We start from the raw sequence: 22,278 nt of genomic DNA on the forward strand, positions 1-22,278 counted from the left end.
AGATAGTACCAATAAAAAAACAAACATACCATTAGTTACTGTATTTGCCTCATTGCATTGCCTGGGGCATCTAATCTCACTTGTTTTTTTATTGACAAAGTAAACGAAGTGTGTATGCAATGATGCCATTCCTAGAATTTGCCTCACTTTCTTTCTGAACACACTTCAGGTGTGACAACAACTCACACTTTTTCATTCTTATTGCTACATTGAGTTTGGTGACAATACTTAATTTACATTGCTCCGAGCCGAATTCTGCTCACATTGCAATTGGTCTCTTTAATTCTATGCAAAGCATCGAAAGTTACACAATCTATACCAGTTAAAAAACAGCTACACTTCATAGAAGTCTAGTATTGATCGTGGAGAGTGGAAATCACTTAATGCTGCCTATGCATATACAGTATATGTTGAAAGTCAAATCAAGCTTTATTTGTCATTGCATGAATACAGTGTAGTAACACAACAAAATTCAAGGTGCCACTCCAGATCAGTGCTTTTAAAATTAATAAAATATGTAACAGACAGACACCCCCTATCCCCTACTTACATTTCACTCTCTCTTTTCTCTCTCCCACACACACTCACCCACCCACATATACAGCACATGTATTATGGGATACAGACAATTGACTGACACCCTCTCATCCCTCCCAGACAACACAAACCCTCCAGCACACATATGTGTATGATAGCAGCAGGTTTTAGCATAAGAAAGATAGTTCACAAATGAAGTAATGTCCAGAGGTAGTGTGGTTGGTCATGACAGGGGATGGGAGATGGGTTGGGGTGGGAAATGGCCGTTATTGCACAGGGTTATTGTTTGTTCAGTGAACGTATGGCCCAGGGGAAAAAGCTGTTTGTTTGTCTGGCGGTGCGTGCTTTCATTGACCTATAGCGCCTGCCAAAGGGAAGCAGAAAAAATGTAAAGATGGACACAGTAACGTAACTTTGTTGGTGTCTTGTGTTGATGTAACAATCATATTCTACTGCTTCAGTAGACCCTAAAGGTGTACATACACACCAGGCACAATATATTTACAGTATTATGATATTAAAACAATGCAATTTACTTGCAATGAAATCACCCTTAACCATGTATCAATGTCCTCTAAATGTCACATCTTGGCATCTGGGTCATATTCATTACTTGCAATCACCTTAAAGCTATAGTGGAAGTTTCTGAACATAGCCATACTGAGAAATACAGAGAGGGTTGTGTGGAGCTGATAGTCTTAATTAGCTTTGTAGCAACTCATTTGGCAATGGCTTGAATGTAACGGAGGTTCATTTATATAAAAAGTTATGCACTAAAGCTTTAAAATATTGATATTTGTGATGGTGCAAGGAACATATATCACCTGCAGAGGGAAGTCATGGACCACCAAAACATTTGCTGAGTGGTGTAATGCAGTTTTTGCAGTCAACTGATAAATGCACATATGAAATGCAAAGATATTATAATTATTATTTTATATTATAACTAAGGCTGTCAATCGATTAAAAAATGTAATCTAATTAATTACATACTCTGTGATTAATTAATCGGAATTAATCGCATACATAATTAACGGTGCCTGAACCGATACTTTAAGAAAGTAAAAAAAGAAAAAAACAAAAAAAAACTAAGGTACTAAACAACAGTTGGTGACATTAAAGAATGGCTTGTTTATTGCTAAGGCCATATGGTCAAAATTAAATAATAATAATAATAATAATAATAATAATGTATAACAATAACTTATTTCACTAGTAAATTGCTGTTGAACGACAAAAACAACCAGATGGGAAAAGGACATGTACAATAACTTCAAATGCACCACGAGGCTGTAGTTTACCAGTTTCATTGAACGCACCGTCTGTGTTGTTTCTCCGACGGCAGCTACAGATTGTTACATACCGGCGTTGAATCCTCTACAGTAAAACACAGTCACACTTTACACCGTTTAGCGTTAGCTGTCAGCATTTTAGCCGTGTTTAATCCAGCTACTAGCTAGCGGTAGGCTAACGTTAGCTGCTGTTGAGTATAGTGTTAACTAGCTAGCGGTAGGCTAACGTTAGCTGCTGTTGAGTATAGTGTTAACTAGCTAGCGGTAGGCCAACGTTAGCTGCTGTCGAGCATAGTGTTAACTAGCTAGCGGTAGGCTAACGTTAGCTGCTGTTGAGTATAGTGTTAACTAGCTAGCGGTAGGCTAACGTTAGCTGCTGTTGAGTATGGTATTAACTAGCTAGCGGTAGGCTAACGTTAGCTGCTGTTGAGTATGGTATTAACTAGCTAGCGGTAGGCTAACGTTAGCTGCTGTTGAGTATGGTGTTAACTAGCTAGCGGTAGGCTAACGTTAGCTGCTGTTGAGTATGGTATTAACTAGCTAGCGGTAGGCTAACGTTAGCTGCTGTTGAGTATAGTGTTAACTAGCGTCACGTGCAGCGGGGTTTGTGTTTCCTGTAACGTCTGTTTCAGAGCAGCAGAGAGAAGCGCAGACATATCAGTGGCACCAGATTTTCGTCTGTATGCAAACGTCAATATGGAATGGATTAATCTGCGTTAATTTTTTTAATTATTTTTTCTCAGATTAATTAATCAAAATTAACGCGTTATTTTGACTGCCCTAATTATAACATCTCAAAAACCGGAGATAAGAAAATCTGGGGTGTTCATTTTAGACTATTATACTTGTGGTGAAGATCCCTATTTTCTCTTATATTGGGACTTACTTACCTATCTTCCTTTCTTCATCACTGATTGGTTTTGTGCTTCCACCTGTCACCCCTAATTACCTGATTGAGTTCAGGTGGTCACTGAGTTTTTCACCTTCACATGGGGCGGCTGCTGATTCGCCAGCCCATGTGCGTTTTTGGTTGTCCTTAATATTTTTGAGTGGAAATAAATCTGGGTTAATTGGACTGATGTCTCCGGGCTCAAGCATTCTAACCGATGCCTCATGATGATAGCGCTCAATCTCAGAAATTGAACCCTCCTCCTTAACCATTGTGTTGTCTTCCATTGGACCATGCACTTGTTGTCCTCCCGGGTCAAAACTGAACATTTTCACATCCTATCTTTTGTCGTACTTGCGATGCGCGTTGTATGGAATCATCTGTGTTATTTTTGGGTAATTACAATTAGGTAGTAACAAAGAAACCCATATTTCTGATATAGACATTTAGAAAACGGGTCAAATTTGACCCAAAGACAACACAATACTGTTGTTTAACTGGTGACAAATATCCAGTCTAAAAATCTACATGATGAAACTGAATCGTTTCCTAATAGTTATTGCACTTTTCCCTTCCATGACATGAACATACTCATGATTAACACATCAAAGCATTTTGGGTGGGTATACAAAATTAGGTTTTATTCTGGGCCACAACACCAATGGGTCATAACACATTACAACATACAAAAAATACCTCCCAATATGGGAGAGGAATAAGTCAAGTTAAAAATCGCAGTTTCATCAAGATTGTCCTGCAGACAGTACAGTACAACATTCAACAACCAAGGAGAGGAGAAACACTGTGCCATAAATAAAGAGTGGTGTATAAATCATACAAAGGCAGGCATTTCAAGAAATATCAAACACTGGGATTGCAAACATGGCTTAAAACACACCTTTTAGGAATGAAGAAATACTGTAGCGTTAGTGCCTTTTGTTGGAGGTGCATCCTTTTCCTGTACTGATTTGGGCTGTGACGTTCTAATCTTTTCCTGGTCAACACATTGTATTGAGTATTTTCCAACTGACCGTTTTCCCACAGAGATGAGCTTCATAAACCTTCTTCTGATTTTACAAATGTGTGATTTCCAAAACAGCAGTGCATATTTAACTGCATGACAATTGTAGTCTTTCCTGCTTTGGCATTTTAGTGCAGGTCCAGTGATACAGCACCCATAACTGTCCCTTCATAAATGGGTTGCCTGCTTATCATTAGCAAGTTTCCTCTTTTGTTTGGGGTTGTGACGATAATTCCAGTTCTTTGGAACAGCTGCAGGGGAGGCTCCTTCTCGGCTCTAAGCTTCAGAGGACGCCTGGGGTTTGAGCTGGGCCTTCTCCATAGTTGTACCGTACGGATCTGACCTTTTGAAGAAGCCCATCTGGAGGGAAACATGGAGAGAGGAAGATGAGATTATTAATTAATCTGACACAAAGTCTGGACTGTATAGGCTGGGGGTGTATCTGTGGAAATGTATAGCCTACACACTCTTGTTTGCGGTTTGGCCTTCAGAAAAAAATCTGAGCATGGCTGGGTTATGATATATGATATATATGAGATTTATGATATAAAAAGTTGGTTTCAGTCACACACACTGTACGATCACGTCCAAAAAGTACCCCTTGTGACACCATCATAGACGAAGAAGTGTGTTGCTTCCATGTTTAACTCTTTTTAAGTTAAAACATATTTTATAAAGAAACTGTTAAATAATAATAAGGACAAGTGTGAGACAAGGGGCCTCTGGGCACAAACATGTAAAAGGTCCACCGCCCATGCTAAATAGGAGCAAGACACCCCCATTTAAAGGTACCTGAGATGTTCGGATATTACATTTTAACACATGCCAGCCAGTTAGAAATGGTTATTTTTCTTGTATAGGCTGGGTTATTTATCAGCTTGTTACCTTGTATAGTAGATATATGAGCAGGGAGAGTAATAGCAACCCAGCTAGAATAGCCAGGATGATGATCCATACTGGAACAGGGAACGGACTGTCTGGCTTGTTCCACATCACTGCTGTCACCACCTGAACAACAGGAAACCACAGCATTCAGACGAGCCTCTGCAGACTTGTACGCAGATTTGTAAATATAAAAAAATCTGCCCAATAAAACTTCTGATTAAGTCACCTTTTTGGATCCTGATGGCTTGAATTTGGGAGGAATAGAATAAGGCATCCTGTCCACCTTGTACTCAATAGAGCACTCCAGAACGTACTGCTTATAGGCCCTCTGTGGACAAACAGAAAACTGTTTAATAAGGGCTGGACTAATAGGCTTGAATGCTGCCAATATCTGATATATTTTGTGTCACTTCTCAGTATCTTAAAAGTGTACCCATATCAAGCAAATCAGACCAGAGTCACTGATTCAACCCACATTTTGAAAAACAAAATATAATTCAGACTTTAAAACACTACTGAAACTAGGAAACCCAGAATGCTACTTATGCAACAGTGTACAAGTGAGTTCAGTGTGATACCTTCCCTGACACAATGGTAGAACTACAGTGTAGAATGTATCAGTTCTACCAAATATATCTAAGGCCCCATACTGTTTACTACATACTAATTCTACCCAGGAAGATGCCAGTAAACTAAAACTGATATCTTTGGGGAAACCATTTTGCTTTGTCCTTGTTAAGTGGTTGAAGACTGTCAGTGGCCATGCTGTATTGTTTGCTTGTATTTTAACTAATAAAATATACTATGAAAATGGGTATATAATGTTGTATACTGTATAGAATTTGCATGTATGGAGTGGACACACATCTGTAATTGGTGTTTGATGATCTGCCCGACAGAGGGCAGTATGAACACAGATTGTCTGACTTTATGGTTCTTTTCTCATCCAGTCTGGGATTTCCTCTTGGATTTCGTTTCCTGTACTTAACAGATTACATATGAACAACTGTGCTGCACTGTAGAGGAGTGTGTCCTGTAGTTATACCTCGATGAAGGTTTCAGCCCACAGTCTGGAGCGTAAACTCAGGATAACGCTGGCACCTCTCTCCAGCAGCCCGACATTACACTGCAGTTGCCAGCACTCCACTGTAGAGCACGTCTAAGAAGGGACAGAGCCACAGTCAAACACACAGCACACAGCTAACAGTAATGATTGGATTGGCTGATATTGGCCTAGAAGTCTCAAACGAAAATGATTTGTTACCGAATGATAAAATATGAAATCATTATATTTTATGATTAACATGTTTTGAGTGTTTATTTTGCATATTAGGCTCTGCTTTTAACCTTGGAGTCTGTCAACAATTTACCCCTTTAGGTTAATACTAGTCTATATCCACGACGTTACACTTTCGGGATTGCTCCGGTCCTCTGTCCAATCTGAGTTTTCTGTTGCACGACTAAAACAACCTTTGAACGTACACACGTTCCACCAAAACAAGTTCCTTCCCGAGGCTATTTTGCAGAGGCGCCCCTGCTCCGTACGGTGGTTAGTGACGCCCAAGGCGATTGTGATTGGTTTTAAGAAATGCCAATAAACCAGAGCACGTTTTTCTCCCATCCCAGAATGCTGTGTGGACTAGTCAGACCCTCCTCCACAGCGCTGTGGAGGAAGGTCTGGCAATGCGAGACTAGGTTAATACTAATTCAAAAGTAATTTCAGTACTTAAACAAACATTCAACTTTCAAACAGTGAAGCATGAAAGCGTCAAGTTTGAAAAAACATCTTCAGCATATGGTTAGATTCTTCAATTTAAAGATGGTTCATTTGAATAACAACAGATTAGCTGTCAAACATTACAGTCAGTGACGCAAGCCGCACAAAAGCAACCCAGTAAATCACCAAATTAATTAACTTCCTCTCACAAACAATTACAGCAAGCAGCAGGATATGTTGACCAGAACTCATTATATCTATTCCCATTTCCTCTGTTGAAAGAGATAATCTCGTTAGAATTCAAATCTTTTTCAAGTTCAGGGGCCAGTGCTACTGTACCTCTTCCTACAATCTGATTGGACTATTTTAGTGTGAATGTACTACATGAATGTGCAAAGCTCACACAGGAGACTGAAAAAAAAGACACAATCCACTTCAGTAAAGAGCCACACACTAATGAAAACACTCTCCCATCAGAAACCTTATGGGGCTGAACACACAACTCAAGAGCCACTGATTCAATTTAAGAAGGAAAGAGAAGAGAAAAACAAACACTTCCTGGGGTCTTTATGGGACACATGGAGCCAACTCCTCTACGTGGATGAGGAACAACAACTGTTCTCAGGAAGAAAAGGTAAATCTTCAAATTTTGTCAGTTTACATTTCTGAATTGGCTAGGTCTGCGATCAAGTGAAAAGACACCTAAAAAAATACTGCAGTTTTTGAGTTGCTGGAAAACACATGGTTGCCTTAGCTACGGCTAACAGTTTCACCTTGCTCCAAGTATGTGTGCTAAGCTAGGCTACACAAAACAATTTGTGGACTAGAGCTGTAATCCCAACAAGTACATTTTGATTGACAGCTTTTTAAAAGCCCGAACCCGTTTACAGCCCGACATTATTCAAATGTGTGCACACACACGGCTCTTTTGCCTTTTGTCAAGAATGAGTCATTTATACATTTTTTAACATCATTTATTCATGACTAACGTAGGCTACAGGCCACTTGGAAGTTGGAACAAAGAAATAAAATAGGTCCTCCAGAGGCCAGCCTCCGTTTCACCTCCTCAGCATCCGTTTTTGCGCTAATCGAAACGCATCACCTGACCGCTCATTTACTGCGCAACCCGGAGCGCGAGCCCGGCCCGAGCCCGGCCCGAGCCTGTCGGGTTCGGGCAAAGATCTTCAGCTCTATTGTGGAAACACAAATACAGGGTTTTCCCTGCCATTATAAGGCTTAGGCACAGCACCCAAGCCGTTTTGGGCAAGCCGAATGAATGTAAAATCAAAAAGAGCATGAAAACTAACTACATAACTTTTCTCAGATCTAATGATTGTAGAGGATGCCCAGTAGACTTATTTTGCACAAATTGTGTTTTTATTGAAAAACATAACATTTTCTTGAGGGAGGACCCTAAACCCTCCGCCAAATACGCGCACCTTAAGCCGCCTACACATGATAAGGTAGGGAGCAGAGCAAAGCGCAGAGCAGGTATCCGTCATCAAGGGCGGCAGGGAAGCTATTTCCCGTTGCTAGGTAACGACATGCTGTTATCTCATTGGTTGCGCTTTCGAAAGGTCAGCGGCAACTAGGTCAAAGTTGAAATCATTTGAACTTTGAGCGCAGCACAAAGCGGCAAATCCGAGCAGTGCGCGACGCCAGGGGTAGCGCAGCAACTAGTTGCCCCGCCACCGCCCACCCCACGGGAAATCAATGGAACGGCCGGCGCAAGGCGGTTTTGCCACCAATCATGTGTAGGCGGCTTAAGTCTTCCACATAGGGAAAACACTGAAATATGAAATTGATATCAATCTTCTCTTGTTTCATGTCAAGAATAAATGTTAGGCATGTAACCAAGGGTGGTTAGACTCAAGGCCTATGAATGTAGAACATAGATTTTACAATTTCTGTTGACAGAAATAATAGTAGATATGTGAAAAAGTTGTATAAGGTCTTTTGAGGCTCCAGAGGGAGCCGTGTGAAGTCTGATAAATTGCCTCAAGTGATGTCACTTGAGTCAGCATCGGTTGGGGGTGTGTGGAGTTAGAATGAAATGAGGTAACCTGACCTCTGTAGCCCGAGCCTTATCTCTGCTTGAGGCTAGAAGCTTGAGGATGCATTAGCAGGTGACAGCATAACACACCTGAAACTCTAACTGAACTGGCCAAATTGCATTGTGGGTAATGTAGGGACCAGGTTTTGTACAATGCTATATCAGTGGAGTATTCTTTTGTCGAGAAGTATATTGTGTATAATGTGTGTGTGCACACCTGTAAATGAGCTGTGTCCATGGATACACATGGACCAGCTTTAAAGTGCCCATATTATGAAAAAATCACTTTTTCTGGGATGGTTATTTTGGGTCTTTTGTGAAAAAGAAATTACGAAATATGGAGATACAAGGTTTCTGCCCGACAGCTAAAATATTGTCTTTTATAATTACAACTGGAGGATTTGCTATTCTTTCCATGTTGTCTCACCAGGTTTCCTTGTTCAGCCAGGAGATCTCTGTACACCTCCCTCCTCCGGATGTGGTGCTCAGTGCCGGATTTCAGTGACGTGATCCCCTCTGCTGCTGCAGACTGGAGCTGTATACATAGACACAAAGACAGAGTCATTAACAAACACAATCAAATGTTCAAGGCCAAGAATAGACCAAGGGTAATGATCTCACCATGATAGTCTCGCTTTGCCAGACCTTCCTCCACAGCGCTGCGGAGGAGGGTCTGGCTAGTACACACAGCATTGCGGGATGGGAGAAAAACGTGCTCTGGTTTGTTGGCATTTCTTTAAACCAATCACAATCGTCATGGGCGACGCTAAGCACGGTACAGATGATTACAGTACAGTTTTAGTCGTGCAACAGAAAACTCAGATTGGACAGATAGTCTAGCTAGCTGTCTGGATTTACCCTGCAGAGATCTGAGGAGCAGTTAACCATAGTCCTCACAAATCCACCAGAGTTTAGAACGCCAACACAAAGAGAGCGGAAGGTAACGGACATCCGGCCTAAAAGAAGAACATACGGTGGAATTTCCGGTGACAACGGAGCAATCCCGGAATGGAAGGTCGTGGATATAGATCACCATGGCAACCAAGTTGTGTCTGTGTGTGTGTGTGTGTGTCCTCACCTTGAGTTTCAGTGCATTGAAGGTGTGTTTGGAGGAACAGCTGAGTGGCCCCTCAGTGACCACCTCCACAGGGTAGAGCAGCTCGTGGCCGTGCGCCCGCAGAGGACATCTCACCTCTAATGTGGACTGGCTGACCACGCTGGGACCATTATTCACCAACTGAAAGAGAGGGATTGAGTTTGAACTTTTGTTTTGTTTGCTGTTTTTGCAAACACCTGCTTCAGAGACACCAAGGGCTTTTTGTGGGTGAAATAAATCTTCATGAAGGACAAGATATAATGTGATATATAAAGATCACATTTTCTCATAATATAACAGATTTGTGTTTACCTTAAGCCCAGTTCAGACCCAACATTTGCAGCGAGGCGAGACCGTTTTAGAACATTTTAGAACCCCATTCAGCAAAAATACAACATTTTAATAATAATAACAATAATAATTTTAACGCAGTCCCTTAATAATCACTCAACCCAAATGTTTTTTTTAAAATTGTAAACGTGCATTAAAGAAATGTTAACGCACCTCATAGACCTGCTGAAGCTCAGGGCCGATGTCCCGCTCGTCCCTCAGACTCTGACTAATACTCCAGTTGGGGGGGGGGAAGATGACTTTGTCAGGGCGAGAAACACTGCAACAGAAAAAAGTTTTTTTTTTGGCAGTTAACTTGGCAGGGACCACACTGATATGAATGATTATATAACGGTAATGTGATGATGTAGTGGGAAAGTTGGCAATGAAGCCTCACCCTTGCAGAATGACGTCAGCCACAGCAGCCACCTCCAGCTCCAACAGCACCACTTCACTCTCTGAGTTGTTTGCATTTTTACTACCACAAACAAAAAGACAGAAAGTTCTTTCAGAAACATCATTTATTCATCACCTTACGAAACACTGTAAAACTACTCTTGTGAAGATGTCTTTTAATCTGGAATTATTTTTAACAGAATATAACTAATATTAATACCTACAAATATATATATATATATATATATATATATATATATATATATATAAACTGGATTTTAAGACTTAAAAAGAAATGGTGGCTGCATATACAGTGCTAAGCATTTGTTTATGAACCCACGCTAAAGTTGACTAAAAAGAGGAATAAAAACAATCTTTTGGAAATTGATCTTAATGCTTTAATTAAAACAAATTAGGAAAAATCCAACCTTTAAGGACACTGATTTTCTTTGTGAATGAATAATGTATCGTAAATAAATAAATGTTCTTCCTTAAAATACAGGGGGCATAAGTCAGTACACCCCTATGTTAAATTCCCATAGAGGCAGGCAGACTTTTATTTTTAAAGGCCAGTTATTTCATGGATCCAGGATACTATGATCCTGATAAAGTTCCCTTGGCCACATCATCACATACCCTTCACCATACCTAGAGATTGGAATGGGGTACTTTCCATAAGATCATTGAAATCACTGAAATAAAACCATGCCCATCTCTAGGTATGGTGAAGGGTATGTGATGATGTGGGGCTATTTTAATTCCAAAGGCCAAGGGTTAAGCCAAAATTAAGGCATTAAGATCAATTTCCAAAAGATGTTTTTTTTAATTCCTCTTTTTAGTCAACTTTAGCATGAGTGTGTAAACTTATGCAAGCCACTGTTTACATATATACACCTGCATAACATTGTGGTAACATCAAGACATGTTCTGACATTTAAGGACGTGGAGATAGCAAGTGAACCTATCTCACCATACAGTACTGTCTGAAAGGTGACCTACCTTCGTATTTGGAGCTCAAACTGTACAGTATTGTGAGTGTCCTTCACTCTGGGCACAGTGAACCGAAGGCCGGCCCATAACTAGGAAATGACCCACAGAAAATGTTTACAATTAATCCCAGGAACATGAAATAGGAATAATATAAAAATGAAAAAGATGTCTTGCATTTGATTTAGTTCTGATATTTAGTTTTTTACCACACACTCAATACTTTTCTACATTTTCCTCAGTCATGGCCTCACCATGAACAGATAGTAAATAGTCAAACAGAGCCTGAATTCTTGTCTGAAATATCCCCCCCGCTTTTGGTAACAAGGGATAATCTTTCTACATGAAAGTTTGACTTACATTTTGTATGTGTTTTATCAAGTGAATTCAAAAACAGTTTGGGGTTTGTGTATGATTAACGCTATGCCAGAACGACTTGACTTGACTTAATTGTACTGAGACACAAAAGCTGAACAAGGCCAAAGACAACATGTGGGCTTTGTTGGCTCTTACACTGGTACCAGACTTCATGGGGTTACCCAGATCACACACGAGGTAGCGGGTCTGATTCTCGGCCTCATAGCTGCACGTCAGCTGAGTCAAGCTCTGAAGAGGACACAAAAACATAAAATACTGTCAACTCGGATATTAAGATTAGGACTAAGATCAGGACTGTGGAAAAACTACTGGCCAGATTTTCCTGAAACTTGGTGGAAGGGTGTAGAATGGGCCAAGCACAGCACTTTGGGTAAGTTTGGTTGTTTCAAAGTGCTCTATAAATAAAGTTTGATTGATTGATTGATTGATTGATTGAAGAAAGAACCTAATACAGTCAGAAATGGATCCAAATCACGGGGTGAATACATGAATTATTTTTCCCTTTCATAACCTTGCGAAATAGGCCGTTTGTGCTGCATTCATGTGGTGTAGGAATAATCAGAAAAAAAAGAAGAAAAAAAAGTTGCTGACAGGGAAAATTCATGATGCATTAACATTGTGAGATAGTGCTTTTTTTTTTTTTTTTCAAAATGTATTCAACAGGAAAGGATTAAAAAAAGTAACATTTAGTTGCAGTTTAAAAACGGGCCTGACTCAGTTTATAAACTGGTTTCCAGCAGGTTCCTGTTCTGCAGAGACATGGAACATAGGACACAGTTACGGCACATGAAGACAAAATCACATGTACATGACATTAGCATGGGCAACACAGATACAGACAACTAAAACAACAATACAGACAGTGCTAACAAGACTTGGGCAATACATGAACAATCAATGAGTGCAAGTGTAACTGTTGAGAAGGAACAGTTTGTATGCCTTTTTGAAATATGTGATGGATGGTAATGTTCTGATGTGATGGGGAATGTCATTCCAAATTTTGGTGTATGTATGAAAAAAGGATTTCTGACCATAGTTGTTTTTGTATGGTGGGGGGGGGACTGGAATGAGTGCCTGTGAGACTGACCTAGTGAGGCGTACTGGTCTCATATTGTGTATCGGGAGAAATGCAGCAAGTGTTGGTGAAGTGCTATTTTGAATCTGAAAATAAAATGTAATAACGTGGCTGTTTATGTTGTTCTGGTATGTCTATATGTATGTGAGCGTTTGAGCGTGTGAGTGCAATGCAATGGTGAGACCACTTTGGAAGATTACTGTGGATCTTGAGAGCTCGATTAGGAGCTGTTGGTTCAGTAATTTCCTTAGTGGTAAGAGACCAGATTGGAAGACAGTAGGACATTGTTGAAAACACAATTGCATGTAAGTAGGTTTCAGAAACAGAACAGCTTGCCTTGGCAGAGGTCTCACTCTCTGAGTGCCCTTCTAGTTCATATATTTATTGATGTCTGGCAATGTTAATGAAAGTGAAAAGTAAATTGTGTATCCATCTTGTCATTCGGATCTTCTCCAAAATTCAGTGGGTTCTTTCTTGGCCTATACACCCTTCCGCCAAATTTGAATGAAAATCGGGCCAGTAGTTTCTCCGTAATCCTGCTGACAAACCAACAAACAGACAAACCGAACTGAAAACATAACATCCTTGGCGGAGGTAATAAGGACACTATAAGTGAAACAACAATGGGAAAGAGAGGTGGACTATGAAATAACTGAAGACATGTGGCTGAATGACTGGGAAACACAAACATCATCTATACCAACTCTTGGACCTGGAGAGACTTCTGTTGGAAAAATTTGATTCATTTTTCAAGTCTAAACAAACTGGCACTCAGCTAGGCTGCTGGAGGGAATGTGGAGAAATCAGGGTTGGTCTTGCTCATGTTTTCTGGTCTTGTTCCCTCTATTCAGACGTTCTGGAAGGAAGTAGCAACAATCATCTTAAAAACCCTAGGTTTTAGTATAAGTACAACTAGGTATGCACCGAATCCAGATTTTTGGTTTGGTTTGGTCGAATACCGAATCCACTGGTTAAGATTCTGCCGAACCCGAAATCGAATACCGAATCCTACTCCCATCCTCAGTCCATTAACACAGTAAACACATTAATGAAGTAAACAACGTAATTCCTTTGTCGTACCTGAAGTTGCTGCATTTTGGCAGCTGTCTGTAAATTCCTTCATGCACAACTCTTATTCTTCCAGATGTTTCATACCAGATGTTGTAACAGCGGTGATGTTGTGTATTGTTTAGGGTCCTCGCCACCACGAGACAAATCAGCATTGCAAATTGAACATGTAGCTGGACTTGAATCGCCTTCTTGTGACTGCCAAACAACACTTTTTCTGCTCATGAGTTCCATTTTCACTTTCTCACAGCCTACTGCATTGAGCGGTCCACCGCCGTCATTACGTCCACCAGCGTAGCGGGCGGAGTGCAAGCGTAGGGTTCAGTTCGGCGGAAAAAAATTCCACGGCTCGGCAGAAACTGAACTCCGTCAAAAAGCCAAATTTTCAGCTGAATGCGAAGCCGAATCCTGGATTCGGTGCATCCCTTAGTACAACATTCACATCCCTCTATCTCGGACATATCACTGACAGGCTAAGTAAAGATGATCATCCACGACCTTAATATTTGTTTGCTGTTCTGTTTTTTTGCTTCTTATTTGCTATTGCTTACTTTCCGTATAATGTGAAAAAAAACATTCATAAATAAAAAGTAAAAGAAAAAAGATTACTAGATAACTAAACAAATAACCTAAAATAGTTCGCCTTCAGTTTTTTTAGATATCTCAATACGTTATGGTGGACAGACTCAGTTTTTATGTCAAGGATTGTGATGTGTTTTGTTAGTTTTTTGGCATATTTTCTCATGCTGTGTTTTTATTCTGCTCAGATACTGGTGGGGATGGCCACAGTGTGGGTTTTCCACATCACTTGCTGTGCTACTTTCAAAATCAAATGATGAGCAAACATGCCGTACATTGTTAAGGCTCTGACACACCAACCCGACGGCCGACCTTCGGCAGAAAAGGCAGTCGGACTGACTGCCTCCTCGAGTTGGTCCAAAAAGTGCCTCAGAACACACCGAAGCGACGGGGACTTGAGCGTACATTTTGCGCGTGCGCAAGACGTAATATGTCTCCATAACAACAGGCGGCGCTAATCTGTATTGTCGCCCAAAAAATGAAAACCAGCAGCTGATTGGATGAACGGGTCACATTGGTCTGGCTGCTCCTGGATTTTACAACGGAACATAATGGCGGCTCGTTCGGAATACGATCTCATATTTTACGAAGATAGTTCACCGAAACGTGTTTCTGAAAACATTTTAAGCGAGAAATAGGCTATGTAGTTGCTGGATCTGTCTTCATTTCAATCGACAAATCGGCCCAAATGAAGGCTGACGGCTCCTCAGACTGACGACGGCACGCAACACACCAAACAGACTCGAGTCACCGACCTCGCCAGACTGTCCGACGGCCGATAATCGGGTTGGTGTGTCAGGGCCATTAGGAAATCCAGAGATGCATAATTTGTACTTAAATCGGAGAATAATAATAATTCAGTAATAAGTAAGTAAATAAATAAATAAACAAATTATCAGTTCAACATTTTTCACTTGTCCGAAAAATAATTCTACTTGTCCAAAGTCAATTTTTACTGGCCCCTGTACAAAAAAGCAAGATGCTGCTTGCTTTTATCATTTGTTTTCTGTTTGAAAGATGATCCACTTTTATCTGCCTTGGACTTGAACTTGCGGCAATTTGGTATATATGTATGCTCACCTGAAACAAAAACAAAGCTAAAGTTATAGTTACAGTGAGCGTTGTTTGCCTCACCACATTGTTGCGTGCTATCCCGCTGTAGTCGGCCTCTGGGGGAAGCACCACATAGAGCTCGGCCTCGTACGCCCCTCCCTCTCCCTCGTTCCTGGCATTGAACGTCAGGCTCAAGGAGTTTTCATCGCCCAGGTAGACCTCTGCTCTGTCACTGGGAGAGGAGAACCACAAGCACAACCACAACAAAGTTGTTGACAAAAAAAAGTATTTTGAGCATGTCCATGCATACAAGTGTGCAAATTGCAGTAATGTCAGCACAATGAATGTTACATTAAAAAGAAGTATTGCTCTGTGCGAGCTGGAAAAGCCAAACTCTAGCCAGGCCAATCACATCGTGTATAGAGTCGGTGGGCGGGCTTAACATAATGACGGCAGAGTTATGACGGTTCCGCGTGAATTCCCTGCTACTTGAAAACACAGAATCGGCTTTGGCCGCGACTCTGGAAGACTTGGAGTTCAGCTTTTCTTTGAGAAAAGAACAAAGAACGACACTGAAGTCATTCTTAAAAAAGGAAGATGTGTTCAGAGTTTTGCCGACCGGATACGGCAAAAGTTTAATCTATCAACTAGCGTTGCTCTGGTTGGTTGTAGCGCTATCCTATTGCGTGCAGAGGGAATTTGAAGACAACCGTTTATCCCGCCACCTCGGATTGAGCCCTGCCAATGGTGAGTTCCCAGACCCAACATCTGGATGTGGGTCTGGCTTGTCAGGCTAGAGAAAAACTGCAGAATCTGTTGATACTTCTATGTGTGTCATCACTACGAGGGACCCGTTCCTTGTTAAACAAAGTAATTTGATCCAGGGCTAATATAAAAAAATAACTGGAAATGGGACAGAGGAGTTCAGACGTGTCTTGAGACTCCAGTGTGGATGATTTTGTTCCAAACACAGCAAGTGAAAAAGTGAACCAGAAATCTAAGAATAGTTAGTAGTTCAAGAATTTCATCAACACCTCTAATGTAATGGGCATTAAGATATCATATCACAGAGTCTGTATTTGTACATAGCTATAGACTGAGTGTGTGTGTGTGTGTGTGTGTGTGTGTGTGTGTGTGTGTGGGGGGGGGGGTATTAAAAGTGGTATTACCCATGAGTATCTATTACAAGTTTGTGTGAGTCGTGAAAAGGCCATTTTTATCTACTGCAGTCAAAATGACCATTTACTGCTGGCTCAGTTTAGTTTGTGCTACCTCTTCTGCTGTGTTTTTTTGAAGTGACTCGGTGCAGGGCATGACCAAAATGCCCAAGAAGCAATTGTAAAACTTAATGAAAAGCAGGGACGTGAAGTCTTTTCCAGACAATGCATCTCTGTTTTAGACAGTCCCCAAAGGCCATTTTCTCCTGCATATCTGTCCATGACTGACCTGGGAAATGACCCAAATCTGATCACTGTGATTTGTCTCAGGAAACCAACCCCCACCTTATTCCGCATGTTCACAGTGACGCCCCTGTGTGCAAACACACTTTCAGTGCAGTGATAAATCCTCTCGACACTCTCCGACTCCAGCCCTCCCCCAACAGCTTCACTTTGTGGTAGTAAATTCATGTTTCTATTGGGCAGGAAGGGGAGAAAGGCGTCTGGTTGAGGCTCATAATCAGGGTTCTTCTTTCATTCCCTGTTTCCTCCTCCCCCTTCCCCCCATCTTCAGAGGGTCTGGACGCAGTGACCCCTCGCTAGGTATAAGACAACCACCAGATGATTTTAACTAGGACCAGGCAAGTTTAGCGAATGCAGAGGAAGGAGCACTGATACCCTAACACCAACACTCAGCAGATCCTGAGAACAGACAGAAATCTGCAGAGTATCGTTGAGATGTTAACAACACTGAGTTTCATTTGTTGGGAAACTGTAACAGTGGATCATAAAGCTCATAAGAGCATAATTAAAGCCAGAGGATACAACTCAAACACGAGTGACAGGGACACATGGTTGTCAATGTTAAACTTCCCACCGTTTGTGAGTTCTTGGCTAGCAAGACAAAAATACTGTGTCTTATAGTCAGTGAAGGGAAATTCGGTTTAGTGAAAGTGCTGAATCATTAGAGTTTGGTCCCGTGGCAACGACAAATGCAGATCTTTGAGTTTTCATGGGAGACTTTTCGCATGCACTGATTGTATTTCTGCAGCTAAGAGAAATCACATGGCCATGTAATGCAAAACACTCCTCATAACAGAGTGAGTCAGCGTTGGGAGGAGAGAGCGAGAGAGTCTGAGCGTGTGTGTGTTCGCTTTCTGAATAGAGACTTCCTTTCACTAACAAGGATACATGATCAATTAATAATAACATGTGAATCATTCCTCTATATGTTATGAGCTGTAAACACAGTCTTATGATTCTGTGTCTCAGAGATGCTCTGAGACACAGAATCATGTTTCTTCCTTTGAATATCGTTTCAACGCTTCTTCTCTTTGATAATCTTTCACCAAACTCACTGTCTCTCCCTGCAGATAAGGCAGGCAGCTATAGCAACAATACTTGTGCTTCATTCATTATCACTAGTACACTCACAGAAGAAACTGACACTGAGGTTAAAGGTACTGTGTGGTGTACTGTAAGCAAAAACAGAATTGTTTACTTTCAGTTTTTCTCACCAAAACACAATGTATGTAGCCTTGAGGCTTAAAAAATATTAAAACATATGTTTGAATGCATTTTCTTCCTCATAAAACCTTTGTAAAGCTGAGTTTTTTGTGTTTGTGTTTATTTATTGTACAAGCCATAATGATCAGTGGAATAATATGGAACCATCCACAGAATTGTTTTTAATGTCGCTTGTGTTCCAGAAGTTTCCCAAGTGCCATTGATTTTTTTTCCAAAGACAATGTTATGTGACTCACAGTTGGAGCACTTCTACAGATGGGCTTGAAGATCTCCCAGTTGAATCATCAGTCCAAACGATTAACAAACTGTGAAAATATTTCAGAGTTCAAAACTACGTGAATGTGAACTCGGGGGTGTCGGACTGCGGGTGGAAAGTGGACTGAGTACCCAGGGTCCTCATGTGAGGAGGGCCCAAAAAGATGCTAGAATGAATAGCTGTGGATGTGGGGAGGGGCCCATAGAGAATGCCTTTCTACAGGGCCCTGGACTTTGTGCTGCGCCCCTGCTTGTACTGTAGCATTTAGCAGCTATAGAGGCAGACATTTCCCTCAACAGGTGGTGGAGACCAAAAACAGAGCTAAAAGGAGAATGAATATTGGACTTACTGTCATGTTTATGAAACATGACTCCCAATGAATTTCAAGATTACAGCTTGTTCTGTCTCCCTCAAGTGGCCAAAATAACTCAGTTAATACTGCTTTAAACAGTAAAGCCTATGCTGTGGCAATACTTTTGTTTGTGGTACCAGTAAGTTGTGGTATTTACTTTGTCCATCCAGCCAAGACTGCAACTGCTGCTAATGCTAAATATGCAGTTCTTCTTGTGTTAATTCCACCCTAACCAGAAACTTGAAATGCATCACTTATCAAGTACAGCAGAGGAAAGACCCACCAGACACATGGCAAATGTAGGAGCTTTCCTCCTTATAGGTTGAATTTCTGTTTTATCAGTCACAGACGGGACAAAAAACTGTAGCAGATAGCAAAGCATGACTGGAAGGTTTACGTTGTTGTTTGTGGAATCAGGTAAAGTAATAGAACCGGGATTTCCTCTCACCCATAAACAGCCAACTTGAGGTCAGGGACGCAGATGTTGTCCTCTCCACAATCCAGTTGAATCTGGGCCTGAGAAAGAAAGATAAAGATAAATGGAGGGAAGAGGGAGGAGCGAGGGATGGTTATGATAGGTGAAAGAGAGACGGGTATCTTGGGAACAGAGTCCAAAGGTAAGGAGAGAGAAAAGCTTTTGAGGAACAGGATGTTTACAGAAGCCAGCACACTAGATTCATGATTTAATGAAAGGATAAGAGAGGATATAGACTATACATCGCCTCCATGTATGTACAAAACTGTAACAATATTTGCAACAACCAGATGCCAAGAAGTTGTGTGAAAGCAGCATCCTTTCATGTTTGCTGGAGTAATATGTGCTTCACATGTGGGAACGAAGAAAAGGAAGAATAAAGAAAACATGGTGAAGGTTTATGCGAATGAAAGGATGATGAATTCTATTCAAACAAGTATTACATTTTTGTGGATAAGCCTTGTTCACAAAGAGTGAAAACCTCACATTTAAAAGAGAGCAGGGCTTAATCTGCTCTTTAGTCTTTCATGACAGATGATTTGATGAAAACCACAGTAAAAGATAAATGTGATTTGATTTGGCGGCATTGTTTTTTCCAGTGTGTCCTTACAGCTTTTTGCTTTATTCTCTCTTTTGTTCTTTTCTGTCTTCACCATTTCTCCCATGTAGCTCCATATAGTGTCATTGTTGCCATACCCTCATCTCTCCAACATATGGGAAACATTAGATTCCAAAAGAATGCTACAGAGAGCAAAGAATCAGCCTGGCAATGGTTAACAGTGTCTCAGTGGAGATTCCTCATTCAAGTCCCATGGTTTTACGTCTCCTCAGGACTCAAGAGGCTATCGGTGATTTCACACCAGACATACACGCGCACACACACTCTGTAATAGACTTACTAAGATCAAGTGATGACTCCCAACTTATCTTCCCTCCCTTCTAAGCACTTTTAATCTCTTTTTCACTTTCATCTCTTCATTTGCCCATACGTTTGATCCATGTGATCCATGTTTCCCTCCATCTCTTAAAGGAATACTTCCCACTGCTGGCCTGTTGGTCAACTTCAACATATGAAATGCTGAAAACAGAGCCATCAAAATCATTCCTGGCAGACCACTGACTATGGTATTGAGTGTTAAAACGTGTTAAAGCTTTAGTGCGTAACTTTTTGATATTAATGAAGGTCCGTTACATTCAAGCCATTGCCAAATGAGTTGCTACAAAGCTAATTAAGACTATCAGCTCCACAAAACTCTCTCTGGATTTCTCAGTATGGCTATGTTCAGAAGATTGTGGCGCGAGGTGATGGTCCTTTCAGGGGCCGTGGCAGTTGAGTATAGCCGACAAAAAGTGAGTGTCATGCGGTGACAGTTTAGGCACCAAAAAACGACTAGTTAAGATTAGACAAAAAGTGATTTGGATTAAAACACTCCTGGGACACGAACACACGTTTCCTGGGTAAAAAGTATTTTGTGCTTTCCCCCGGACCAGTACATTTTTATATATCAGCAGTCAATGTGGAGCATACAATACTTGCACTGCTTTACTTTTCATAGCTATATGTATGAATGGTTCATAAAAACAGCCTAAAATATTGGAGTTTGACATTATGGAAAACAGTAAAATCTCTACTGTATCTGTGGTCAGAACTATGGCCTGTGGGATCATGACTACACCTAATGATTTAACATTGCATTACACCGCATTGTTACATCACTGCTTCAATACTGCCTTTTTTTCTACACTGATTACCTCTTGACGGGCAAGAAAAAATCTAATCCACTCCATTTAAATGCATGCCTATGATTGGACATTGGAGGAAATATGATAATTTTTTTTTGCATGGAGCCTAGTGTCACTTTACACAATGTAAACTGAGCATAAAGCATCAGGGCCCACAGTCTACTGGGAACATAGATGATGTTGTCATCACTTAAAGGACAAATCCGGCGCAAAATGAACCTAGGGGTGTACTGAGTCGACTGTTCTCTGGGACATGTTTTCATGCTAATCAAATGTGACCAGTTTTATTGCAAACTGCTAATTTCCTTATAACGCTAGTCGTCGGGGCATGGATAAAGCAAAAAGAAATCGCTATTTCTATACCACTAACAAGGCTCAAAATAGCACCACACTTCCACGGTAGCATAATGAGGGTCCTTACATGTTAATCGAAGCATTGAGAACTTTGTAGAGTTCACGTATACAGGCAGGCGCCATCTTGAGAAAACAGTCACGACCAGTCGAACGACGAACGCCGTGCAACCAGTAACCAGTAACATAGCTCAAGCACGGCGTTCGGCGTTCGACTGGTCATGACCTAAGATGGCACCTGCCTGTATACGTGAACTCTACTGTCTTTATAATCTATCTTTTTAATAAACAGTCTGTACACTTACAAAGTTCTCAATGCTTCAGTTTACATGTAGAGACCATCATTATGCTACCGTGGAAGTGTGGTGCTATTTTGAGCTTTGTTAGTGGTATAGAAATAGCGATTTCTTTTTACTTTAACCATGCCCCGATGACTAGCGTTATAAGCTAATTAGCGGTTTGCTGCTAAAACTGGTCACATTCGATTAGCATGAAAACATGTCCCAGAGAACGGTTGACTCGGTACACATGTGTTATTAAACCCTAGGTTCATTTTGCGCCGGATTTGTCCTTTAAGCTAACTGATCAATGGATGAAAAGCCTGTTGAGTCCCTTCACATACTAGAAGGAGAAGGGAGAACAACAACAGATACAATTCAAAGTGTTGCCTTTAAGGCTGAAAGAAGTTGGTGTATTCTGTTAAAAACAAGTACATGATGTACACACTCCCGCAGTCACATCACACTCACTTCACCTTATATCACTCACATAAACATGTGCACGTTTTCGGGATCTGGCTCTTGCCTGGTGGAGGAGACCACTGGCAACATACATAAACAAACCACAACCAGATGTCTGCGAGCTGAGCGCCGCCCCACCCAAACGGAGCTGTCAGTCCTCCCTCTGTGTTTTTGCAGAGGCATGACTCGCCAGTCCTCCATAAAGCTTCCAACTCTTCACATAGGAAACAAAATACACTACCAATGGAACCAGAGGGCAGTAATCAGATCATGCTCTACCAGGGCTGACCCTCAACCTCTAACCATATGGGGTTCGGCACT

At 41.1% G+C, this 22,278-nt stretch overlaps 1 protein-coding gene across 1 annotated transcript in view; it reads right to left on the reverse strand.

Moving 5' to 3' along the window:
• Positions 1-3,337: 3,337 nt before the first annotated feature.
• Positions 3,338-22,278, reverse strand: part of LOC144516427 (integrin alpha-5-like) — a 49,111-nt gene continuing 30,170 nt past the window's right edge. Inside the window, exons 19-30 of the mRNA XM_078247686.1 lie at positions 19,097-19,164; positions 15,438-15,588; positions 11,717-11,809; positions 11,216-11,295; positions 10,218-10,298; positions 9,995-10,100; positions 9,473-9,631; positions 8,822-8,929; positions 5,670-5,783; positions 4,851-4,952; positions 4,625-4,747; positions 3,338-4,099 (exon numbers count right to left, since the gene is read on the reverse strand). Coding sequence (XP_078103812.1) covers positions 4,016-4,099; positions 4,625-4,747; positions 4,851-4,952; positions 5,670-5,783; positions 8,822-8,929; positions 9,473-9,631; positions 9,995-10,100; positions 10,218-10,298; positions 11,216-11,295; positions 11,717-11,809; positions 15,438-15,588; positions 19,097-19,164 — 1,269 coding nt within the window. The 3' untranslated portion in view covers positions 3,338-4,015. The remainder of the gene's footprint in view (positions 4,100-4,624; positions 4,748-4,850; positions 4,953-5,669; positions 5,784-8,821; positions 8,930-9,472; positions 9,632-9,994; positions 10,101-10,217; positions 10,299-11,215; positions 11,296-11,716; positions 11,810-15,437; positions 15,589-19,096; positions 19,165-22,278) is intronic.

The sequence above is a fragment of the Sander vitreus genome, chromosome 4, assembly GCF_031162955.1.
Source record: "Sander vitreus isolate 19-12246 chromosome 4, sanVit1, whole genome shotgun sequence".
Classification (NCBI taxonomy): Eukaryota; Metazoa; Chordata; class Actinopteri; order Perciformes; family Percidae; genus Sander; species Sander vitreus.